General features: G+C 42.4%; 1 protein-coding gene across 1 annotated transcript in view; it reads left to right on the top strand.

The window, feature by feature from the left end:
* The window catches only part of mei1 (meiotic double-stranded break formation protein 1), a 117,068-nt gene that overhangs the window by 74,973 nt on the left and 21,185 nt on the right, over positions 1-20,910 (top strand). Inside the window, exons 13-15 of the mRNA XM_080217361.1 lie at positions 7,914-8,046; positions 9,900-9,991; positions 15,069-15,210. Coding sequence (XP_080073487.1) covers positions 7,914-8,046; positions 9,900-9,991; positions 15,069-15,210 — 367 coding nt within the window. The remainder of the gene's footprint in view (positions 1-7,913; positions 8,047-9,899; positions 9,992-15,068; positions 15,211-20,910) is intronic.

Below are 20,910 nucleotides of genomic sequence, written 5' to 3'. Positions count from 1 at the left end.
TGTAGTTCAAATCTTTTGCTCCTCTACCCATCCTCCATATGGCCTTTCTTAGCTCCCAGTGGCATTCTACAAACTCCAAGTGGTTATTGTTAGTTACGTAGTTGGGGTTATGCCCCTTTGAGAGTTGGTCAGGTGACCTGGGGTACAAGCTCCACAAGTAGAGGTTGGGAAAGTTAGCCTTGGCTGATTGTGTTAGTGTTAAGGCATTCAATAAACCGTTCCAACTCCATGGATCTCAGCCAATCCAGGCCCCCAACATTCCCATGGTTCTTCGTAGCCCCTAGATAATTTAGTGCAAACAAGTGCTTCCCCACCCAACATCCTTTGCCCTCACTCCTTCCATACCAACTCACCTTGTATCCACAATGGGCAAACTTCAACAGCCGTGCTAAAATAGAGAAGTTATACTTGTCACCATTTTTAAATAAAGCCATTCTTAAATTGAAATTCTCCAATCTTAGGAAAACAAACATTTTTATTCTGTAACTATTATGTCTGGGTCTCATTATGGGCTATAAAAAGACCATGAGGTAGGTTTATATAATTTAAAGAAGGAATGGATTATTGAATGTCTTAACACTGACTCTCCCAAGCTCTACCCTGGGTGGAGCTCGTATCCCAGCTCACCTGACCCACCCTTAAGGGACATATGTCCCAACTACCTACACAACAATGACCACTTGGTGTTGTCAATCAAACTGCTCGCTTAGCACCCCAATGTGCTAATATTAGGTTGAAAAATCCACAGATCCTATAATGGCAGCCCTCAGTCTTATGTCAGCAGACAGAGTGAAATATAAAGTACTTCTTTTAACTCAAAGAACAAAGTGAATTACAGCACAGGAACAGGCCTGTTTCCCCTCCGAGCCTGCAATGACCATACTGCCTGTGTGAACAAACCCCCCTCCCCGCCTCCACCCCACTGGGTACCATATCCCTCTATTCCCATCCTATTCATGTATTTGTTATAACGCCCCTTAAAAGTCACTATCGTTTTTGCTTCCATTACCTTCCCTGGCAGCAAGTTCCAGACAGCCACCACCCTCTGTTTAAAAAAAACCTACCTCGCACATCTCCTTTAAACCTTGCCCTTCGCGCCTTAAACCAATGTCGCCCAATAATTGACTCTTCCACCCTGGGAAAATGCTTCTGACTATCCACTCTGTCCACGCCTCTCATAATCTTGTAGACTTCTATCAGGTCGCCCCTCAACTTCTTTGTCATTCCAGTGAGAACAAACCAAGATTCTCCAACATCTTTGTTTATAAAGGACTGCAGGGGAAAACCTAGGAGCTACAGGCTTTGTTCTATAACTCTTCCCAACACCTTACTATTAACTGACTAAGTCCTGCCCTGGTTCAAAGCCCAAAGATGTGTGGATTAGGTTGATTGGCCATACTAAATTGACCCTAGTGTCAGGGGTATTAGTAGGGTAAATGTGTGGGTTTGTGGAAATAGGGCCTGGGTGGAATTGGGGTTGGTACAGATTCGATGAGCCAAATGGCAGCCTCCTGTACTGTGTGGATTTTATGATTCTCTACAGGCCAGTGAGCCTAACATCTGTAGTGGATAATCTTTGGGAGGTATTCTGAGAGACAGGATCTACAGGCATTTAGAGGCAAGGACTGATTAGGGACAGTCAGCATGGCTTTGTGAGTGCAAAATTATGTCTCAAATTTGATTTGAGTTTTTTGAAGGGGTAACCAAGAAGATAGATGAGGGCAGCGCAGTTGATGTCTGCGTGGAATCTAGCAAGGCCTTTGGCAAGGTACTGCATGGTAGGTTGTTGCATAAAGTTAAATCTCATGGGATCCAGGGTGAGGTAGCCAAATGGGTACAAAATTGGCTTGATGACAGAAGACAGAGGGTGATTGTAAAGAGTTGTTTTTCAAGCTGGAGGCTTGTGACCAACGATGTGCCTCAGCGGTCAGTGCTGGGTCCACTGTTATTTGTTATTTATATTAATAAGTTGGATGAGAATTTAGGAGGCATGGTTAATAATTTTGCAGATGACATCGAGATTGGTGGCATAGTGGACAGTGAAGAAGATTATCTGAGATTGCAACGGGATCTTGATCAGTTGGGCCAGTGGGCTGATGAATGGCAGGTGGAGTTTAATTTAGATAAATGTGAGGTGATGCATTTTGGTAGATCGACCCCGGACAGGACTTGCTCAGTTAATGGTAGGGTGTTGGTAGACTTATAGAAGAAAAATATATAGGGGTTCAGGTTCATAGCTCCTTGAAAGTGGAGTCACAGGTGGACAGGATGGTGAAGAAGTCATTCGACATGCTTAGTTCCATTGGTCAGAACATTGAATACGGGAGTTGGGACATCTTGTTGAAGTTGTACAAGATGTTGGTATGGTCACACTTGGAATACGTGTACAGTTCTGGTCACCCTATTATAGAAGAGATATTAATAAACTAGGAAAAGTTCAGAAAAGACTTACTAGGATGCTGCTGGGACTTGATGGTTTGAATTATAAGGAGAGGCTGGATAGATTGGGACTTCTTTCTCTTGAACTTAGTCTTAGAGATGATCTTATAGAGGTCTATAAAATAATGAGAGGCATAGATCAGCTAGATAGTCAACATCTTTTCCCAAAGGTAGGGGAGTCTAAAACTAGAGGGCATAGGTTTAAGGTGAGAGGAGAGAGAAACAAGAGGATCCAAAGGGGCAATTTTTTCAGAGGGTGGTGAGTGTCTGGAACAAGCTGCCAGAGGTGGTAGTAAAGGTGGGTACAATTTTGTTTTTAAAAATGCATTTAGGCATTTACATAGCTAAGATGGATATAGAGGGACATGGGCCAAACGCAGGCAATTGGGACAAGCTTCATGGAGAAGTTGGGATGAAGAGCTGTTTCCATTATATAAACCTCTATGATTCTCTGACCATGGCTCTACTCATAGCTAATGCCCTCCATACCAGACAACATACTGGTAAATCTTTTCTGTACCCTCTCCAAAAACTCCACATTCTTCTGGTAATGCGGTGACTAGAATTGAAGACTATATTCCAAGTGCAGCTTAACTAAGGTTTTATAAAGTTGCAACATGACTCACCAATTTTTATACTCAGTGCCCCAGCTGGACAAGGCAAGCATGCTGTATGCCTTCTTGATTACTTTCTCCATCTGTGTTGCCATTTTCAGTGACCTGTGTACCTGTACATCCGGATCCTTCTGCCTATCAACACTTTTAAGGGTTCTGCCATTTACTGTATATTACACATGTCTGTTAGACCTTCCAAATGCATTACCTCACATTTGTCCGATTAAACACTATCTGTCATCTCTGCACAAGTCTCCAACTGATCTATATCCTGCTGTATCCTCTGACGGTCCTCATTGCTATCCGCAATTTCACCAACCTTTGTGTCCATAACAGGTAACCAAACCAGTTATTTTTTCCTCTAAACCATATCAGCAAAGGTCCCAGCACTGAACCCCGAGGAACACCAGTAGTCACAGCCCTTCATTCAGAAATGTACTCTTACATTGCTACTCTCTGCCTTCTATGACCCAGCCAGTTCTGTATCCATCTTGCCAGCTCACCTCTCAGCCTGTGTGACTTCACCTTTTGTACCAGTCTGCCATGAGGGACCTAGTCAAAGGCCTTACTAAAGTCCATGTAGACAACATGTACTACTCCTCCATCATCAGTCATCTTCGTCACTTCCTCAAAAAGCTCCATCAAGATAGTGAGACACGATCTCTCCTTCACAAAACCTTGTTGCCTCTCACTAATATGTCCGCTTATTCCCAAGTGGGAGTGAATCCTGTCTTGAAGAGTCCTCTCCAATAATTCCTCTACCACTGATGTAAGGCTCGCCGGCCTGTAAAGATAGATTATCCTTGCAACCTTGCATAAACAAAGGAACAACATTGGCTATTCTTCAGTCCTCTGGGACCTCCCCTGTAGCCAGTGAGGATACAAAGATTTCTCGCAAGATCTCAGCAATTTCCATCCTTGCCTCTCTTAGTATTCTGAGATATATCCCATTCGGCCCTAGAGACTTGTCTCCTTAATGTTTCTCAAAAACCCCAATACCACCACCTTTTTGATCTCAACATGATCCAAATTATCTACACGCCCTTCCCCAGACTCGCCATCCACCAAGTCCTTCTCTTTGGTGTATACTAACACAAAATACTCATTTAATACCTCACCCATTTCCTTTGGCTCCATAAATAGACTCCCTCTGCTATCCTTGACTGGGCCAGCCCTCTCCCTGGCTGCCCTCTTGCTCTTTATATATGTATAAAAAGCCTTGAGATTTTCCTTAATCCTGCTGGCCAATGACTTTTCATACCCCCTTTTAGCCCTCCTGATTCCTTGCTTAAGTTTCTTTCTACTTTCATTGTATTTCACACTCGCTTTGTGTGTTCCCAGCCTCCTAGCCTTGACAAATGCTTCAATTTTCTTTTAACTAGGCTTACAATTTCTCTCGTTATCCAAGGTTCCCGAAACTTGTCATACTTGTCCTGCATCCTTACAGGAACGTGCCAGTCCTGAATTCCTATTATAGAACCTCTACAGTGCAGAAGGAGGCCATTTGGCAATCGGGTGCACTTCTTGCAGATGTAGTCATCTAAGATGCTAGGAGCGTCACGGACCTCCAACATCTCACAGCTCAGCACTTTTTAATATAAGGCTTAGCAGAGTTAAATTCTTTGACAGGTCCAATGAGCTTTGACAGTTCCAATAAATTTTGCAGTTCTTTGACAGCTTTATAGAAATAGAGAAATAGATGTAGATCATTTGATCCCTTGAGCTTGCATCACCAATTAGATCATGGATGATATTCACTAAAATGCCATTTTTCTGCACTATTTTCATGTCCCTTGATGTACTTACTATCAAAAGGCCTATCTGTCTCTGTTCTAGACATTCTCAATGATTGAGCCTCTGAATTTCAAAGATTCACCACCAATGATTGAAGAAATTCCTCCTCATTTTATTCCTAAACAGCCTACACATATTCTGAGATTGTATCCCCTGGTTCGAGATATGTTCAATGAGACAGGAGTAAAGGGTTGTCATTTGAGGAGTCTAGGTCTCTACTTGAATGAGTTTAGAAAGATGAGAGGATCTAATTTAAACTTGCAGAATGCTGAGAGGCCTAGATAGAGTGGACATGGAGAGGATGTTTCCACTAGTGAGAGAGACTAGAACATGAGGGCACAACCTCAGAGTGAAGGGACGCTCCCTTAAAACTGAGATGAAGAGGAATTTCTTCAGCCAGAGGGTGGTGAATCTGTGGAACTCATTGCCAAAGAGGGCTGTGGAGGCCAGATCACTGAGTGTCTTTAAGACGACAATAGATAGGTCCTTGATCAGTAAGGGGTTTGGGGGTTCCAGGGAGAAGGCAGGAGAATGGGGATGAGAATCTTGTTAGCCATGATTGAGCGGTGGGGCAGACTCGATGGGCCGAAGGGCCTATATCTGCTCCTATATCTCTGTAGTCTTATAGATCACCTCTCATTCTTAGGGTAGAAAATATAGGTCCATTCTCTCAATCTCTCCTTGTAGGAAAATCCCACCATCCCAGGAATCAGTCTGGTAATCTTTCGTTGTACTCTGGTAAGTATGTACTTCCTGAGTTAAGAGACCAAAAAGAATGCCATACCTCTCCAAAAGGACATCTGACCTATTCCAATGGTATCCAAAGGAGTACCTAATATCTCCAAAATCACAGCCTGGCTATCCAAACAAATCTCCAAACTTCAGACCACCTCTTACCTGGTCTAATCTGCACAGTTCAAGTTTCAGACACCTCCCTCAGCACAATACTCCAGGTGCGGTCTTACCAAGGCTCTGTACAATTGCAACAAGACATCTTTACACCTGGACACTCATCCTCTTGCAGTAAAAATCAACACGTCAGTTTGTTGACAGTTTGGGCAGTTCCAATGAGCTTATGCACATTTTACACTCGAACGTTTATATTCTTGACAATTTCAAAGGATGCTTTACTTCTCCCAAAAGGCATGTGACTTGTCCCGAAAGTGTCCAAAGGGGTACTCTACCTCTCCGAAAACATATTTGGCTATCCAAGTGAATCTGCAAGATTCAGACCTACCTGGTCTAATGGTTTCATGTACCTACCTTGCCAGAGTCTCACATGAGTAGAGGCAGTTGCTGATTTACATGGACATCTGCCTTTGTGAACCAGGAATATGCTGTTTAGGACCTGCACCCATTTCAGAATTCCAGTGACAAAGAAAGGCTTATAAGGGAAGAACACACCCTCCGTTGCTAACTAAAGAAATTAAAGATAGAATCAGGTTGAAAGGAAAAGGGCATAATTTCATAAAGCTGAGTCACAGGTCGGAAGATTGACAGAATATAAAGAACAGCAGAATGACTAGAAGATTAATAAAGAGGAGGGAATTAGAGTAAAGAGAAATCTAGAGATATAAAAACAGTAACAGTTTTTACAGGTATTTAAGAAGGAAAAGAGTAAGTAATGTGAAGTTAGTTCTCAGTGAGAATGGGAAATTAATAGAAAATAAGGAAATGGCAGATGAATTGAACAAATTTTAGCATCTGTTTTCACTGCAAAGGATGCAGATAACATTACAGAAATAATTGCGATTAGTGTTTGGGCCTCAGCTTCCCACAATTTACATAAATGACTTAGATGAGGGAGAGAGCAAAAGCATGGTTGCTAAATTTGCTGATGACGCAAGGATGGGCAGGAAAGTAAGTTATGAAGAGGACATAAGGATATTATTAAAACATATAAGATCCTGAGGAGTCTTGATAGGGCGGATGCTGAAAGGATGTTCCCCTTGTGGAGGAGACTAAAACGAGCAAACACATATTAAAAAAAAGGATCTGCCATTTAAGACGGAAACGAGAAGAAATATTTTCTCTGAGGGCAATGAATCTTTGGAACGTGCTTCCCCAGAGGCAGAGATAGATAGATTTTTGACTAACAAGGGAGTCTCAGATCACCGGGGAAGGTGGGAAGTGGAATTGAGGCTACAATCAGATCAGATTAAGTAAAGACTTTCAAAGGGAATTGGAGCTGTACTTAAACAAGGAAACATTTGAAGGACCATGAGGAAAGAACAAGGGAAATAAGACTACTCAGTAAGCTGTGTTAGGACACATGCACTGTAAGCCAAATGTGAAAATGGCAGAGGCTAGGTTTGGCAGGAAGGATTTGGACCTCAGCTGGCATTTTTGTACAGCAGAGAGCCTCTCCATCTCTGCAAAAATGCAGGCCCGAAGGAAAAAAGGACAGAGGGAGGCCAATTGTAGGCTCAACGTGGCTGTGAATTTGGGGTGATGACTTGCTCTTCTTAGATCAATGTCACTGATCTCTGTTTAGCTGCATCCATACCTGGGAAACGTGAGTGGTGCACGTCAGGTGACCACTCAGCTCAGGTTAGCCCAAACCTTGAGGTGTACTTCTCATTAGCATAGATAAAGGGGTTGGGGTCTTCAGCATAGATCCAGCTCTTTTCAGTGGACAGTGGGAGAATACAGTGAACTTACAGATGGTATGCTAGTCTTAGATCCTCTGAAATATTTAATCAAGACATTTAAGAGAAACATATGCATGAGGTTACCTCCTTTTGGAGACTGAAGGAAGCAGGAAAAATAAATATAATGTGATAAATGGTTATTGGTAGGGGGAAAAAAATCACCTCTATTTGGAATTCCTCCATGTGCATATAATTTATAATAATTCTATAACCTCACAGATGATGGCTGAGTTATTTCAGCTATAATATTTCAGTTTAAAGTTGTGAACTATTTATACAGTTAGACAGATGGGAAAATTTGATGCTTGTTAACAGAGATGAGCAACTGCATGGAACTAATTATATCCAAGTAGCATGAGGTGGGTGGACAGAATAACTAATATGTACACTTAATATTGTTTAAAAAATTATTCAGGAAGGATCACCTTTCCATACCTGCACAGTATCAGGAACTGCAAAGACTCATTCAAGTTATGTTAATGCGCTGTGCAGATCTTCCTGTGCCTTCCATGATCAGAAGCAATGCCAGCACTGTCAGGAGTAAAGAGGTAATGTGACATTTTAAAAATCTGTATTGAAATTATATTGCACTTATAATATTGTGTATTTCATATGATAGACACGTATGGTTCAATATTAATTTGCTATAATGATAGGGGTTCAATCTTGAAAAGCCTAACCCCCAATCTGTTGTGTAGGCAGCCAGCACCATTTTATACTGGTGGCTCATGTGCATGCAGTGCTAAGAAAAGTGAGACACTAACGCAACACGTGAAGTGGGGTGGCAGTGATGCGCGTATGGGGTGGGTTCGGTCCCGGGTAGGAGGGGTTTCCAGGATATTAACTTCACTGCTTGCCCCAGTTTGAGATCATGTAGGCACTCTGGGCTTACAGCAGCCACCTTGTTCTGAGAAGGTTGCCTGTTTAGCAAATTCCAGAATCCAGGCAGTCCCTTCCAATGAATGTGGTAGCCCATTAACTGGAAAATTAACTGAAATCATACCTCTCCAGCAAAGGTTCGGAATTAGGGCCAGTCCTAGGTGAGGGAGCAATGCAGAAGAAACACCACAGTCCAATCACAGAATATTTGGCTTATTCAGTTCACAGAATATATGATCATTTTGTAAGTAAGCACACGTACAAATAAAGGACGCTTGATGCAAATTCCTTACTAATTTACAGGTTTTGTAGTTGATCTGCTGTAGTATTACACATAGAGGTGATGTTTAATGAAGGTGAAGGGGGTCTTTCCCGTAATTTGAGAATCAGTGAGAGCCCTGAGTCACCTCTTCTGTCAAAGACCCACTGGCTCCAAATTAAGTGTCAACTAGTGGTAGGCATTGTCTGACATCAAGGACCCCAGAGACTGGCAGTGCTATTGAATATCTTTGACATCGGAGGAGTGGTGGCTACTGCCATTTCAACAAACACCCAAGGCACTGAATCAAAGAGGACTTGGGCAATGGTTGAGTGAAGACGGGAGGGAGTTCAGGGGGTGGGGGCTGCAGGGGAGTTGTGTCAGGGTAGCAAGGGTAGGAGGTGGCTCTCAGCGGATACCCCAAAACTGGGTTGCTCGATCAGGTACTTAGTGGCACTGAACGAGGGACTCCTCCACACCCCTGAAGCCCGCAAGCAAACTTGTCTGGGCTTGCTTGTTCTTCCCATGTGGCGAGTCCCCCACCTGCTTCTGGGTTAGTACCAGCAGTGGTGGGATGAGACCCTTAGGTCAGCATTAACTGGCCACTTAAGGGTTTCAATTGGCCACGACCTGCCAAAGACTTAACTGGGGTGGAGGCATGAAGGCATGATAGTCTCCACCCGCAACCCCCACCCCCCCCCCCAATCAAATGTCATCTCTGCCTCCAAACCACCACATGGGAGGGCATTAAATTCTGCCCAGGAAATAGTGGATTCTTAGATGAAGTAACAACCTACTGTACTCTTAAGGTGAAGTTGTTTCAGAGGGCTGGGTAATTAGACCAGGATGTGAAGGCATAATTGAGTTGCAACTTTGAGCTTTATTTTATAATTCCATTCTAAATTCCTACATTCATGTTCATAATGTTTAGTAAACATGGCTCACTGTAATTGCACCCTCCCTCCTGACTACACTGTGACAAATCACATAACAATTATAATCAAAAAAAGTTGAGACAAATTATAAATGTCCAATATCCTCTCAATTATCTCAGCCACTCAGGACCAAATCCATTTGGGTGTGCAAAAATTGGAATATTGCAGGTTATTGTAATTAGTAATATTCTCTTCCCCCTTGGCCAGCACTTTTCTGCTGGTTTGCTTTTTCAAGCAATGATAACAAATGAGAATTTGTTTCAATATTGATTATTAATGCAACTCTAGATTTCACTTTTGACCATTACCTATTGTGTTCTTATTCCAGAGTCAATCTGTGATGAGAGAACAAAACAAAAAGTTTTCAAGACAAGGACAGTTGTTACTTACTGCTTTAAAAGCTTTTCTTAATGCTTGCAGGTACTTTATGTACATCTGTCTAATCATTTCACGGGTGTAGGTGTTATGAATAAGGAAATTTCTGTATTAGATTTTGTGCAGTCAAATTATTTGTTATCTTTGTTATGACCACATAAGTTTGCTCCCTCTATTCAACCTCCATGGTTGGTCACAACAGAAGTTTTAAGTTCTTTTTACGTAAGGACATGCCGTTTCCAAATCAGAAAATATTTAACTATTTAAGCAGGGCACAATTTGCAGAAAATCAGACGAGGTTTTCTTGAGTCAAAGGGCAAGTTTGTTAACCTGTAAACTTGAGAAATAATCTAACAGTGCAATCTGAAGCATTTAGCTCTGCTGCGATCCGTATCACACCCACCCACCACCACCACCACCACACACACATGCATGTGCGTATCAGAATTAAGGAAAATTGGAATCCAATAAAACAGTTAAAAGAATATACAGTTAAGTTTCCATCGAAAGTCCTTGATTTAGACATTTCAAATGGCAGCTAATTTGGGTTAGCCTTTTTGGATGTGATCAGATGTGGCAGATATTGCAATCAGTATGAGAGGAGGGAGGTTTAATGGATATATGCGGGGGAAGTTTTTCATGCAAAGAGTGGTGGGTGCCTGGAACGTGCCACCAGAGGACGTGGTGGAAGCAGGCAAATTAGCAACATTTCAGGGGCATCTGGATGGGTAGATGAATAGGGAGAGAATGGAGGGAAACAGCTTGAGTAAGGGCAGAAGGTTTTTTAGGGCATCATGATTGCCTAGGCTGAGAGGCTGAAGGGTCTGTTCTTATGCTGTACTTTTCTTTGTTCTTTCTCAATTCACTGCTGGGTTTCTGGTTGTGTTGGCTTCTTGAATGAGGCAACACTTAATCCAGAAGAGAGGGGAAGAGAGAGCAGCTTCTAGCCTATTTCCTTTGCTGAAGACTTTCTTGATATTGCATGTGTCACATGGAATCTCTCAAATGGCTAGGCAGCTGTACCTGGAAATACTTCACCCATTGTGTATTTCCAAGAGATTTGCGGTGTCTGTCTGTGATAACCATTGTTCCAATATCCAGTGCTATACATTTTTAATGTCCATAGCTTCGGCAGTTACTGTTTTGATGGGCTTCTGGGTTATAGGAAATATCTCTGTTCACACTGGAGATGATTTGCTTGCTTCTCACCCTTGCCTTAGAATGTGGCCTTGTATTTTAAAGCAGTTTGCTCTATCTCAGTTTAAATTTCAAAATTTCCAGTACATTGAAAACTGAACAGTCAAATTTTTAAAAAAATAATGGGCATTGTCTCTTGACATCTTATCCGAGATCAGTTGATGAATATTATTTTTATATACATGATGTGAAAGAGTGAAAGACTTCAGAAAGCTTTTCGGCAGAATTGCTTGATTTCCAGAACATCCAACAACAAAAGTTTGTATTTATGCAGCATTATTAGTAATAAAGCAGTCCTGGTTTTTGAAAAAAAGCTATGCATGTGATCAGGTCAAACTTCCATTGCGCGCTAAACATCCAGACGTTAAACTTTCTTCTTAAAACTTCAACCTCCTCTACTGCCTGTCTATCTTCTCGCTCTCGCTCACTCACTCTCTCTCTCCCAAACACCAGCTTACCTTCTGCACTTATCAAACATTTGGTTCATGTTTGGATGGCATGATCTTGAAGAGGATGCAGAGGGGATTAATGGAATGATATTAACGATGTGAGGTTTCAGCTATCTTGGAGAAACGAGGAGTCTTCTCAGGGCAGAGGAACATAATAAGAACATAAGAAATAGGAGCAGGAGTAGGCCATCTAGCCCCTCGAGCCTGCCCCGCCATTCAATAAGATCATGGCTGATCTGAAGTGGCTCAGTTCCACTTTCCTGCTAAAAAAGGGAACTAAACTTAATAGAAGTGCTCAAAACTATGAGCAACTTTTCTGAGCAAATAATGAGAAACTATTTCCACTGTCAGGAGAGGCAGTTCCTGGGACCCATAGATTTAAAAGGATTTGCAGCAGTGAGGATGATGGGGAGAAATATTTCTGCTCAAGTTATGATTAGAATACACTGCCTGAAAGGACCATGGGAAGCAGATTAAGTAAAGACTTTCAGAAGGGAATTGGAGCTTCACTTAAACAAGGAAACATTGGCAGGACTATGAGGAAAGAACAAGGAAAATAGGACTACTCGGTAAGCTTGGAAGCCTACACTAGCACAATAAGCCAAATGCTACCCTCCTGCGCTGGGTATAAGGCAAATCAGAACTGCTAGTATTAAAGGGTGGCGCAGTGGTTAGTATTGCTGCCTCAGTGCCAGAGACCTGAGTTTGAATCTGGCCTTGGTTCACTCTGTGTGGAGTTTGCACATTTTCCCCATGACTGCGTGGGTTTCCTCCCACAGTCCAAAATGTGCAGGTGCAGTGGATTGGCTATGATAAATGCTTGGGATTACGGGGATAGGGTGGAGATTTGTTGCAGACTCAGTGGGCGGGATGCCACTTTCTGGACTGTAGGGATTCTATGATAAACAACAAAAGGAAATAGGTCATTGTGAGCAGTCACCCTGCTACTTAACATAGGTCAGGAATTGTTACTGCAGGTTCTAAGCTGGGTGTCACTGACCATCTTATCTTGACCACTGGTTTCATTTGGGAGTCCTTTCTCATAAATGGTAATGTGGCCTAGGTAACTTGGGCCTCATGCTGACACTTCATGAGGGTTTCCCACTCAGCTTGGTCTCCATGTTAACATTGTGCATTGGGAGTGCTTGAAAGGGCTTTTGTCAATACTGATACCTGCACACAAATTGCAACATGGATAAATTTATATATTTATCCTGCATGTGAGAAAGTGCCCTAGCCTCATTTTCCTCCATCCCTTTTTCATCTGCATATCCAATTTAATCTTGAATATTGACAATTGTTTCTGTCTCAACCACTCACTCTGGAAGTGAATTGCATTTCCCAACAACTCTCTAAGTAAGTTTCTCTTGCTCGCTGTTCCAAAGCACAATATCATTCCTGTATGAGGATTCCAGTGCCTAGGACAGTGTTCTAATAAAGATTCTATTAAAAGTTTTACTAAGACATTGGTTAATTCTTGGTTATAATATTCTGTACCTCCTGTGGTAAAACGTTGAGTTTCATTAGCTCTTTTTACAGCCTGAAAAACTTGAAATGCTGCCTTTGACATCCTGTTAATGTATCCTCCCAAATTCTTCTGCTTATCTGCAATGCTAAGGCTACTTTGATTGAAAGTTTATTTACTGCAATTTTGTCTTATCAACATGTATCCTGGGCAAGTTTGTCCAAGTATTTTGTCCAGTTTATATTGAAAGTACAGGCCTGGCAATAACCAACTGGTTCACAAAACTTGTATTAGTGTTGTGGATAAATGTTACAAAGAAGGCTTAAGAAGGTCTTAATTCAAGGGGAAAATGTTTCAAGGGAATTCCTGTCAAACCTCAGAAGGTAATCAAAATGAATTCTAGGTGAATTATTTCACCTAACATCCACCAAACTAATTTATGCAGTGATGTTGATCTCAGAGAAGTACTAATAGAATCCCAACAGTGCAGAAGAGCCATTCGGCCCATCGAGTCTGCAACAACTCTGATAGAATATCTTACTCAGGCATCCTCCCCCACACTATCCCTGTAACCTCACGTATTTATCAGGGCCAATCTATCTAATCTGCACATCTTGGTCACTATGAGACAATTTAACATGGCCAATCCACCTAACTTGCAGATCTTTGGACTGTAGGAGGAAACCTGGGCTCCCAGAGGACACTTAAGGGAACAGCGTGCAAACTCTACACTGCCGTCCAAGACTGAAATTGAACCTGGGTGTCTGGACTTGTGAGGCAGCAGTGCTAACCACTGTGCCGCCCATTCCACATAAGACCTTTGCATTGATTCTGTCCTAATTACACAAGTGGGATCTTGTTTTGGAGCTTGCTTTTCCCTTTTGAAATCCATGCTCACTATTCACTGTTACGTTCTAGGGCCTGAATCTTGCGCTCAGGCACACACGATCAGTGACCTGGAAGCGGACCTGAAATGTGCTTCCAGCCAGGATCGCCTCCCCCCAGAACGTGATTTCATGCTGGCCTGTTAACCAGCACGAGATGCCCTGAGGCTGGAGGGAGGGGGAAAGAGGGTAAATAGAAAAGTGAGGATGCAGGCTTCTACTGAGCTCCCTGAAGACAGACAACTGCTGTGGAGCTGCCTGAAGGAGCAGTTGAGACAAAATTAATGCAACAAACTGCATTTGTGCAGCTCAGCAAAACTCCAAAAAAAACGTCAGGACCAGACATCTTTTTAAAATTATATTTCGCCCTCTCCTCAACAAGGTTGTAGTGAAAACATGAAGGATGTCTAGCTGATTGGCCCGTCTGTCAACCGTGTGGACTACATGAAATTGCTTTCAGTTGACTCCTTAAGGGGTTTAATTGTTGGTGTGCACACTTCCTACTGCTGTCTGTGCCCACCAAGTGAAATATTGTATGAGTGCACAATGACATTGGGACATGCATCCAATGTTGCCTTGTGTGATTTTGTGTGCTGTTGGGTTGGGTGCATGCCCATTCAAATTCAGGAAAATTCTGGCCTAGATGTTCTTCTATTTTCTTCAGTAGCAATTCCGTTATTTTTCCTTCCACTGACGTTAAGTTGACTGATCTATAATTCCCTGGACAAGTTCAATTTTTCCACTAAAATGTGCAATTACATTAGCTATCCGTCAGAACTCCAGCACTACACCTTTCTTCAACATGTTATTAAATGTGTAGTAATGCTGCTGCTACCTCTTAGCCAATTTTTTAAAAAATGTATGACTGCAATGCATCTGGGCCATGGTTTTTATCCTACTTGAGTTTAACTAGTTTATTTAATTCATCTGGCTTGTTATTTTAAATGCACATAAATGCACTTATCTCAAAGCTCATCTTATCATTGAATGTCAATTCCACCTGTTCTATCTCGCTCGTAAATACTGAAGCAAAGTAATTAATATTTCTATCTTAATTTCTTTTAATTGCGTGGTACACTGCCATTATGTTTAAAGCCAGTTTTATTCTCAAACCAATTTTTTTGTAGATTAGCCGTTGATTGTCAGAAAGATCCCTCTGTGCAAGAAAATGCTTTCACAGCTCCTAGTATTGCAAGTGAGAACATGTTGGAGAAGTACTCAGAGTTCCTCATGAAAGCTTGCGACACATTATGTATCCCGATTACGATGGTAAGAAGCATTAAAATTGTAATTCGAAAGAATTAAATTAGTGTCAAATAACCAGGGATGAAGATCTCAATGATGTAGAGACTGTAGTAGTTGGGGATATTGTCCATGGTGCAGATTTGACAGAGCTGATTAAAATTATCCATGTTTTTAATAGAATAAATAAGGAGCAACCCTTCCCAGTGGCAGAAAGGACAGTCCCCAGACCAGATTTAAAGTGATTGGCAAAAGAGCCAGAGGGGAGATGAGGGAAAATAATTTAACATCTGGAATGCACTGCCTGAAAAGGTGGAAAAGCAGACTGAGTAGCAATTTTCGAAAGGGAAGGTGTGTAAATATGTAAAGGAAAATGATTTACAGGGCTTTAGGGGAGTGGCAAAAAGAAATAACTGGATAACTATACCATAAGCACATTGATGTGGAGATGCCAGCGTTGGACTGGGTGGGCACAATAAGAAGATTGTAAGAGGTGTAACTGGTGTCATCAGCCAGTTTGCGGATGACACGAAGATGGCTGGACTTGCTGATAGTGATGAACAGCATCGGTCAATACAGCATGAGATAGATAGGCTGGTAAATTGGGCGGTGAAATGGCAGATGGAATTTAATCCGGATAAATGCGAGGTGATGCATTTTGGAAGAAATAATGTAGGGGGGAGTTATACAATAAATGGTAGGAGCATTAAGAGTATAGAAACACAGCGGGACCTAGGTGTGCAAGTTCACAAGTCCTTGAAGGTGGCAGCACAGGTGGAGAAGGTGGTGAAGAAGGCATATGATATGCTTGCCTTTATAGGAAGGGGTATAGAGTATAAAAGCTGGCGTCTAATGTTGCAGTTGTATAGAACGTTGGTTAGACTATGTTTAGAGTACTGCATCCAGTTCTAGTCGCTGCACTACTGGAAGGACGTGGAGGCCTTGGAGAGAATGCAGAGGAGGTTTACCAGGATGCTGCCTGATATGAAGGGTCTTAGCTATGAAGAGAGATTGGGCAAATTGAGGTTGTTCTCCCTGGAAAGACGGAGAATGAGGGGAGACCTAATAGAGGTGTATAAGATTATGAAGGGCATAGGTAGAGTGAGCAGTGGGAAGCTTTTTCCCAGGTTGGATGCGAAATTCACGCGGGGTCACGTGCTCAAGGTGAGAGGAACGAGGTATAATTCACATGTTAGAGGGATGTTTTTTACACAGAGGGTTGTGGGGGCCTGGAATGCACTGCCAATAGGGTAGTGGAGGCAGACACGCTAGGGTTGTTTAAGACTTACCTTGATAGGCACATGAGCAGACTGGAGATGGAGGGATACAAAAGAATGTTCTAGTTGAAAATCAAGAGCCTCAGAACGTTCCTGGGAATTAATAGATTCCTATCGGCCATCCAACGAATCTTAAGACTCACCTGTCTCTTACGTTGGAGCTATTGGGGATCTTCCATTAATGTCTCTATAGTCTGTTGAATGTTTATTGATGTCTCATTTTTACATCCACAGGCAAGTCGGTCCGCCTTGTTGGCCAATAAGGGGCATACACGCGGTGGGTTGTGTGAGGACTGCACTTGGATGTTGCTTCGAGAGTTGCCTGGTGCTTCATGTCTGTTAGTGCGCACTTAAACTGGACCATCTGATGGGCAACACGACAGCTCAGTGACTATCACTGTTTGCTGTGCAGTTACAGGGACCCAGATTGGATCTCCGGCTTGGGTCGGTGTCTGTGGGAGTTTGCACATTCTACCCGTGCTTGCATGGGTTTTCTCCGGGTGCTCCAGTTTCCTCCCACACCTCAAAAATGTGCTTTTAGGCTGATTGGTGTCAATAAATTGTCCCTAAATTGGATCTCCCTTAATCTGGCGACATGTAATTCCCTGAATTTGCACCCCTTTATTGTGGAGTCCACTAGAGGTAGACAAAAGTCATAGGTAGAAGAAAGACTTGAATGAGGCACTCACTGAGTGTTAAAATGGGCGGCACGGGCTTGTAGGGCCGAAGGGCCTGTTTCCTGTGCTGTGCTGTTCTTTGCTCTTTGTATTCATAATATCAGGTTGAAGCCCAATAGGTTTATTTGGTATCACGAGCTTTCGGAGTGCTGCTCCTCCATCAGATGAATGCTGACCCAATCACTCACCTGATGAGGGAGCAGCGCTCTGAAAGCTCGTGAAACCAAATTAACCTGTTGGCCTTTAAGCTGGTGTTGTGAGACTTCTTACTGTACAGGTACATAGGGTAGAATGGCCTTCTTCGTATTGATCTACAATTCTATGTTTTGTATAGGGTGATGTCCTTTGAAAGACCATTTCTGGAGCTTTACCATAGACCTTCAGTCTCGCCTACTGAAGGCAACTTGTAACTCACCTCCTCAGGTGGAACTCAGGTGTTGCATTTTATGTACAGCACATACTGGCTGATATTTTGATTTACTCAAAACTCATTCACTTATCCAGAGATCAAGCCCAGTAATTGTGAAGTTGATTTCTTATTTTGGTGAATAACATGAATCTGCTTCTTGTGTCTGTTGATTCACATAGGGAGTTTGATACATTTAGCTTGAGTCAGCAACTCTTAAAGTATTCATATTAGGGGGGGTGGGATAGAGTATGGGTGTGGAGGCCCAGATGCACAAAATGGGATATAATACAGTCTGGAGTGATGGAGTGCCTTACTGCTTGGCTGACAGCTGGTGAACTACATGTACAGGTTCATGAAGTGGACAAAAGTATAATGGCATTCTAGGGCAATTTCTTCACTGGCAGCAATGTCTGACGGGAGCTTGTTGCAAATTCAGTGAACTGTACAATGCCACAGAACTCAGGAACAGATTCAGTGTTTAAGAAACATGACAAAATAACCAAAAGGAGGGGGGCAGGAAGCTGCAGATTCTGGAAAGCCTGAAGGACAGTAGAAAATGTTGGACATAAACATAGGTCTGGCAGCAACTGGCGAGAGATAAATAAAGTCAGTGTTTCAGGTCAACAACATCGCGTTGAAGTTGGAAAGAGTCAGAGATGTATCAAGTGCAGAGACACACAGTGGAGGGGAGGTCACTGATAGGATAGAAGGCAGGAGAGACTAAACGGTAAAAGAGATGTTGGTGCAAGATAAAAGGCGGTGAGAGTGTATAGGCTGTTTCTCTGAAAACTGCAGACACGGACGCTTGAACGTTACCTTTTATTTCTCAGCAGGCAAGGAATGATTTTCTGGATGCCTTGGCTTGAACCCCCTGTGGCACAGAGAAATCCAGCTCTCACTTGCTGTTCATAGTTGGTTAGCCGAGAGCCGTGAGCTGCAACTGACTTTCCAAGGTTCTCTGGGTTCTGAATGCACAAAGCATTTACAGCAAGATAGATAAGTTGAAAGTATAGATTGCAACATCTGAGTGTGATGTTTAGCTATTTACAGAAATGTGGTTGGCCAAAGGGAAAAGGAGGTGGGGTAGCGCTGTTAATCAAGGAAGTTTCAGAGTATTGCTATTTCTGGATAGAAAGGCAATGGATAGTGATGTAGGATCGTTTTGGGTTGAAATCATAAATAGCAGGGAAAGGAAGACGAGGGTGGGAGAAGTCTGTAGACCCCCAAAATATGACCCCTCAAGAAGTCAGAGCATAAATGGATAAATTTCAAGGGTGCGTTTGAAGAGAACTGCAACTATTGCGGGAGATTTTAACCTGCATGTTGATTGGACAAACCAGACCATTAAGGATAGAAGAAGAATTTGTGCACGCCACAAATACTTCTACACTACTCTTGATGGGGATTGCTTTTTAAATCAGTACATTGTGAAACCTACCCAGGAATGGACTATTTTAGATTTGGTTTTGTGTAAAGAAGAAGGGCTAACAAGGGACCTTGTGGTTAAGGATCTCGCGGGGGGGGGGTAGAGACTGCAATATGATAGAATTCCAGATCTAGTTTGATGGTGAACGCCATAAGTCCACAACCAGTGTCTTCAACTTAAATAAGGCTAATTATAATGGTATGGCGGGGGGGTGAGGGTGGAGAGAGCTGTCTCAGGTGAGCTGGGTAAACAAGCTAAGGTACAGGTTACTAGATGAGCAGCAGCAGATATTCAAACAGTTGGTCCAAAATGTTCAGCAGGAGTTTATCTCAATCAAAAATAGGGATTCCATGAGACAGGCAAAATCTATGATTAACACAGGACCTCAAGGGTAATGTTAAATTGAAAAGCAGGATATACAAAGTGGTAAAGGGTAGTGGTAGACAAGAGATGTTTTTAGGATCTGGCAGCAAAAAACCACAAAGCTCATGAGGCAGAAAATGAATTTTGAGAGCGAACTTGCATGCAACATAAAAACAGTTAGTGTCTATGGATATAGAAATAGAAAGCGGGCAGCTAAGTTAAATGTGGGACCTTTACTGAACGAGGTGGGTGAATTGATAACAGCAAACAAGGAAATGGCAGATACGCTAAATTAATTTTAGGTTGCACAGTAGCACAATGGTTAACACTGATGCTTCACAGCTCCAGGGACCTGGGTTCGATTCCTGTCTCAGGTCTGTATGGAGTTTGCACATTCTCCTCGTGTGTGGGAGTTTCCTCCGGGTCCTCCAGTTTCCTCCCATAGTCCAAAGATGTGTGGGTTAGGTTGATTGGCCATGCTAAATTGCCCCCTACTGTCCTGAGATATGTAGGTTTGAGAGATTAGAGGGTAAAATGTGTAGGAATATGGGGGTAGGGCTTGGGTGGGATTGTGGTTGGTGCAGACTTGATGGGCTGAATGGCCTCTTCCAGCACTGTTGGGTTTCTATGATTTCTATGAATTTTTTTGCAAATTAGCAAATGGAAGACGTTTGAAATATCCCCAAGATACTCGTAAATACACGGGATACTGTAGATAGAGTGCATTTAGATTTCCAAGCAACATTTGATCAGGTGCTGCATAAGAGGCTGGTGCTTAAAAGTAAAAGCATGGATTGAAAACTAGCTGTCAGGTAGGAAAGAGAGTTGGAATAAATAGGTCATTTTCAGAGTGGAAAGATGTAACTAGTGGAGTACTGCAGGGATCAGTTCTTGGCTTGCAGTTGTTCACTCTTTACATGAGCAACATAGAGGAAGGAACAGAATGTAAGTTTTCCAAATCTGCGGACAATACGAACATAGGTGGAAGGGCATGTTGTGATGAGGATATTCTGATTCTGCAGGGGATATAGATAGATTGCGTGACTGAACAAAAACCTGCCAAATGGAGTTTAATCTGAGGAAGTGTGAGGTCATGCACTTTGGTAGCATGAATCAAAAGGCGGATTATTATTTAAACGGAAAGAGATTGCAGGTGAGTGAAGTACAGAGGAATTTAGGCGTTCTAGTTCAAAAAGCTAACAGGCAGGTCAATCAAATAGTCAAGAAGGCAAATGACATTTTGGGCTTTATTTGTAACTTTATTGGAGTTTAAAAATAAGGAGGCTTTGTTGCAACTGTACAGCATGTTGATGAGGCTGCAACTGGAATATGACATACAGTTTTGATTCACTGACCTAAAAATGGAAATAGTAACATTGGAGGCACTCCAGAGGACATTCACTGGGCTAATTCCTGTTGTCCTATGAAGAGAGATTAAATAGTCTGGGTCAATATTTCGTGGAGTTTAGAAGAGTGAGGGGTTACCTCAGTCAAACACACGAGATCCTGAAGGGCATTAACAGGGTAGATATGTTTTCATTAGTGGGAGAGTCTCGAACAAGGTGACAAAACAAA

This window comes from Carcharhinus amblyrhynchos, chromosome 35, assembly GCF_965287045.1.
Source record: "Carcharhinus amblyrhynchos chromosome 35, sCarAmb.v2.hapA, whole genome shotgun sequence".
NCBI lineage: Eukaryota > Metazoa > Chordata > Chondrichthyes > Carcharhiniformes > Carcharhinidae > Carcharhinus > Carcharhinus amblyrhynchos.
Note: the sequence above shows the minus strand (reverse complement) of the source record. Positions and strands in the feature narration are given on the sequence as shown.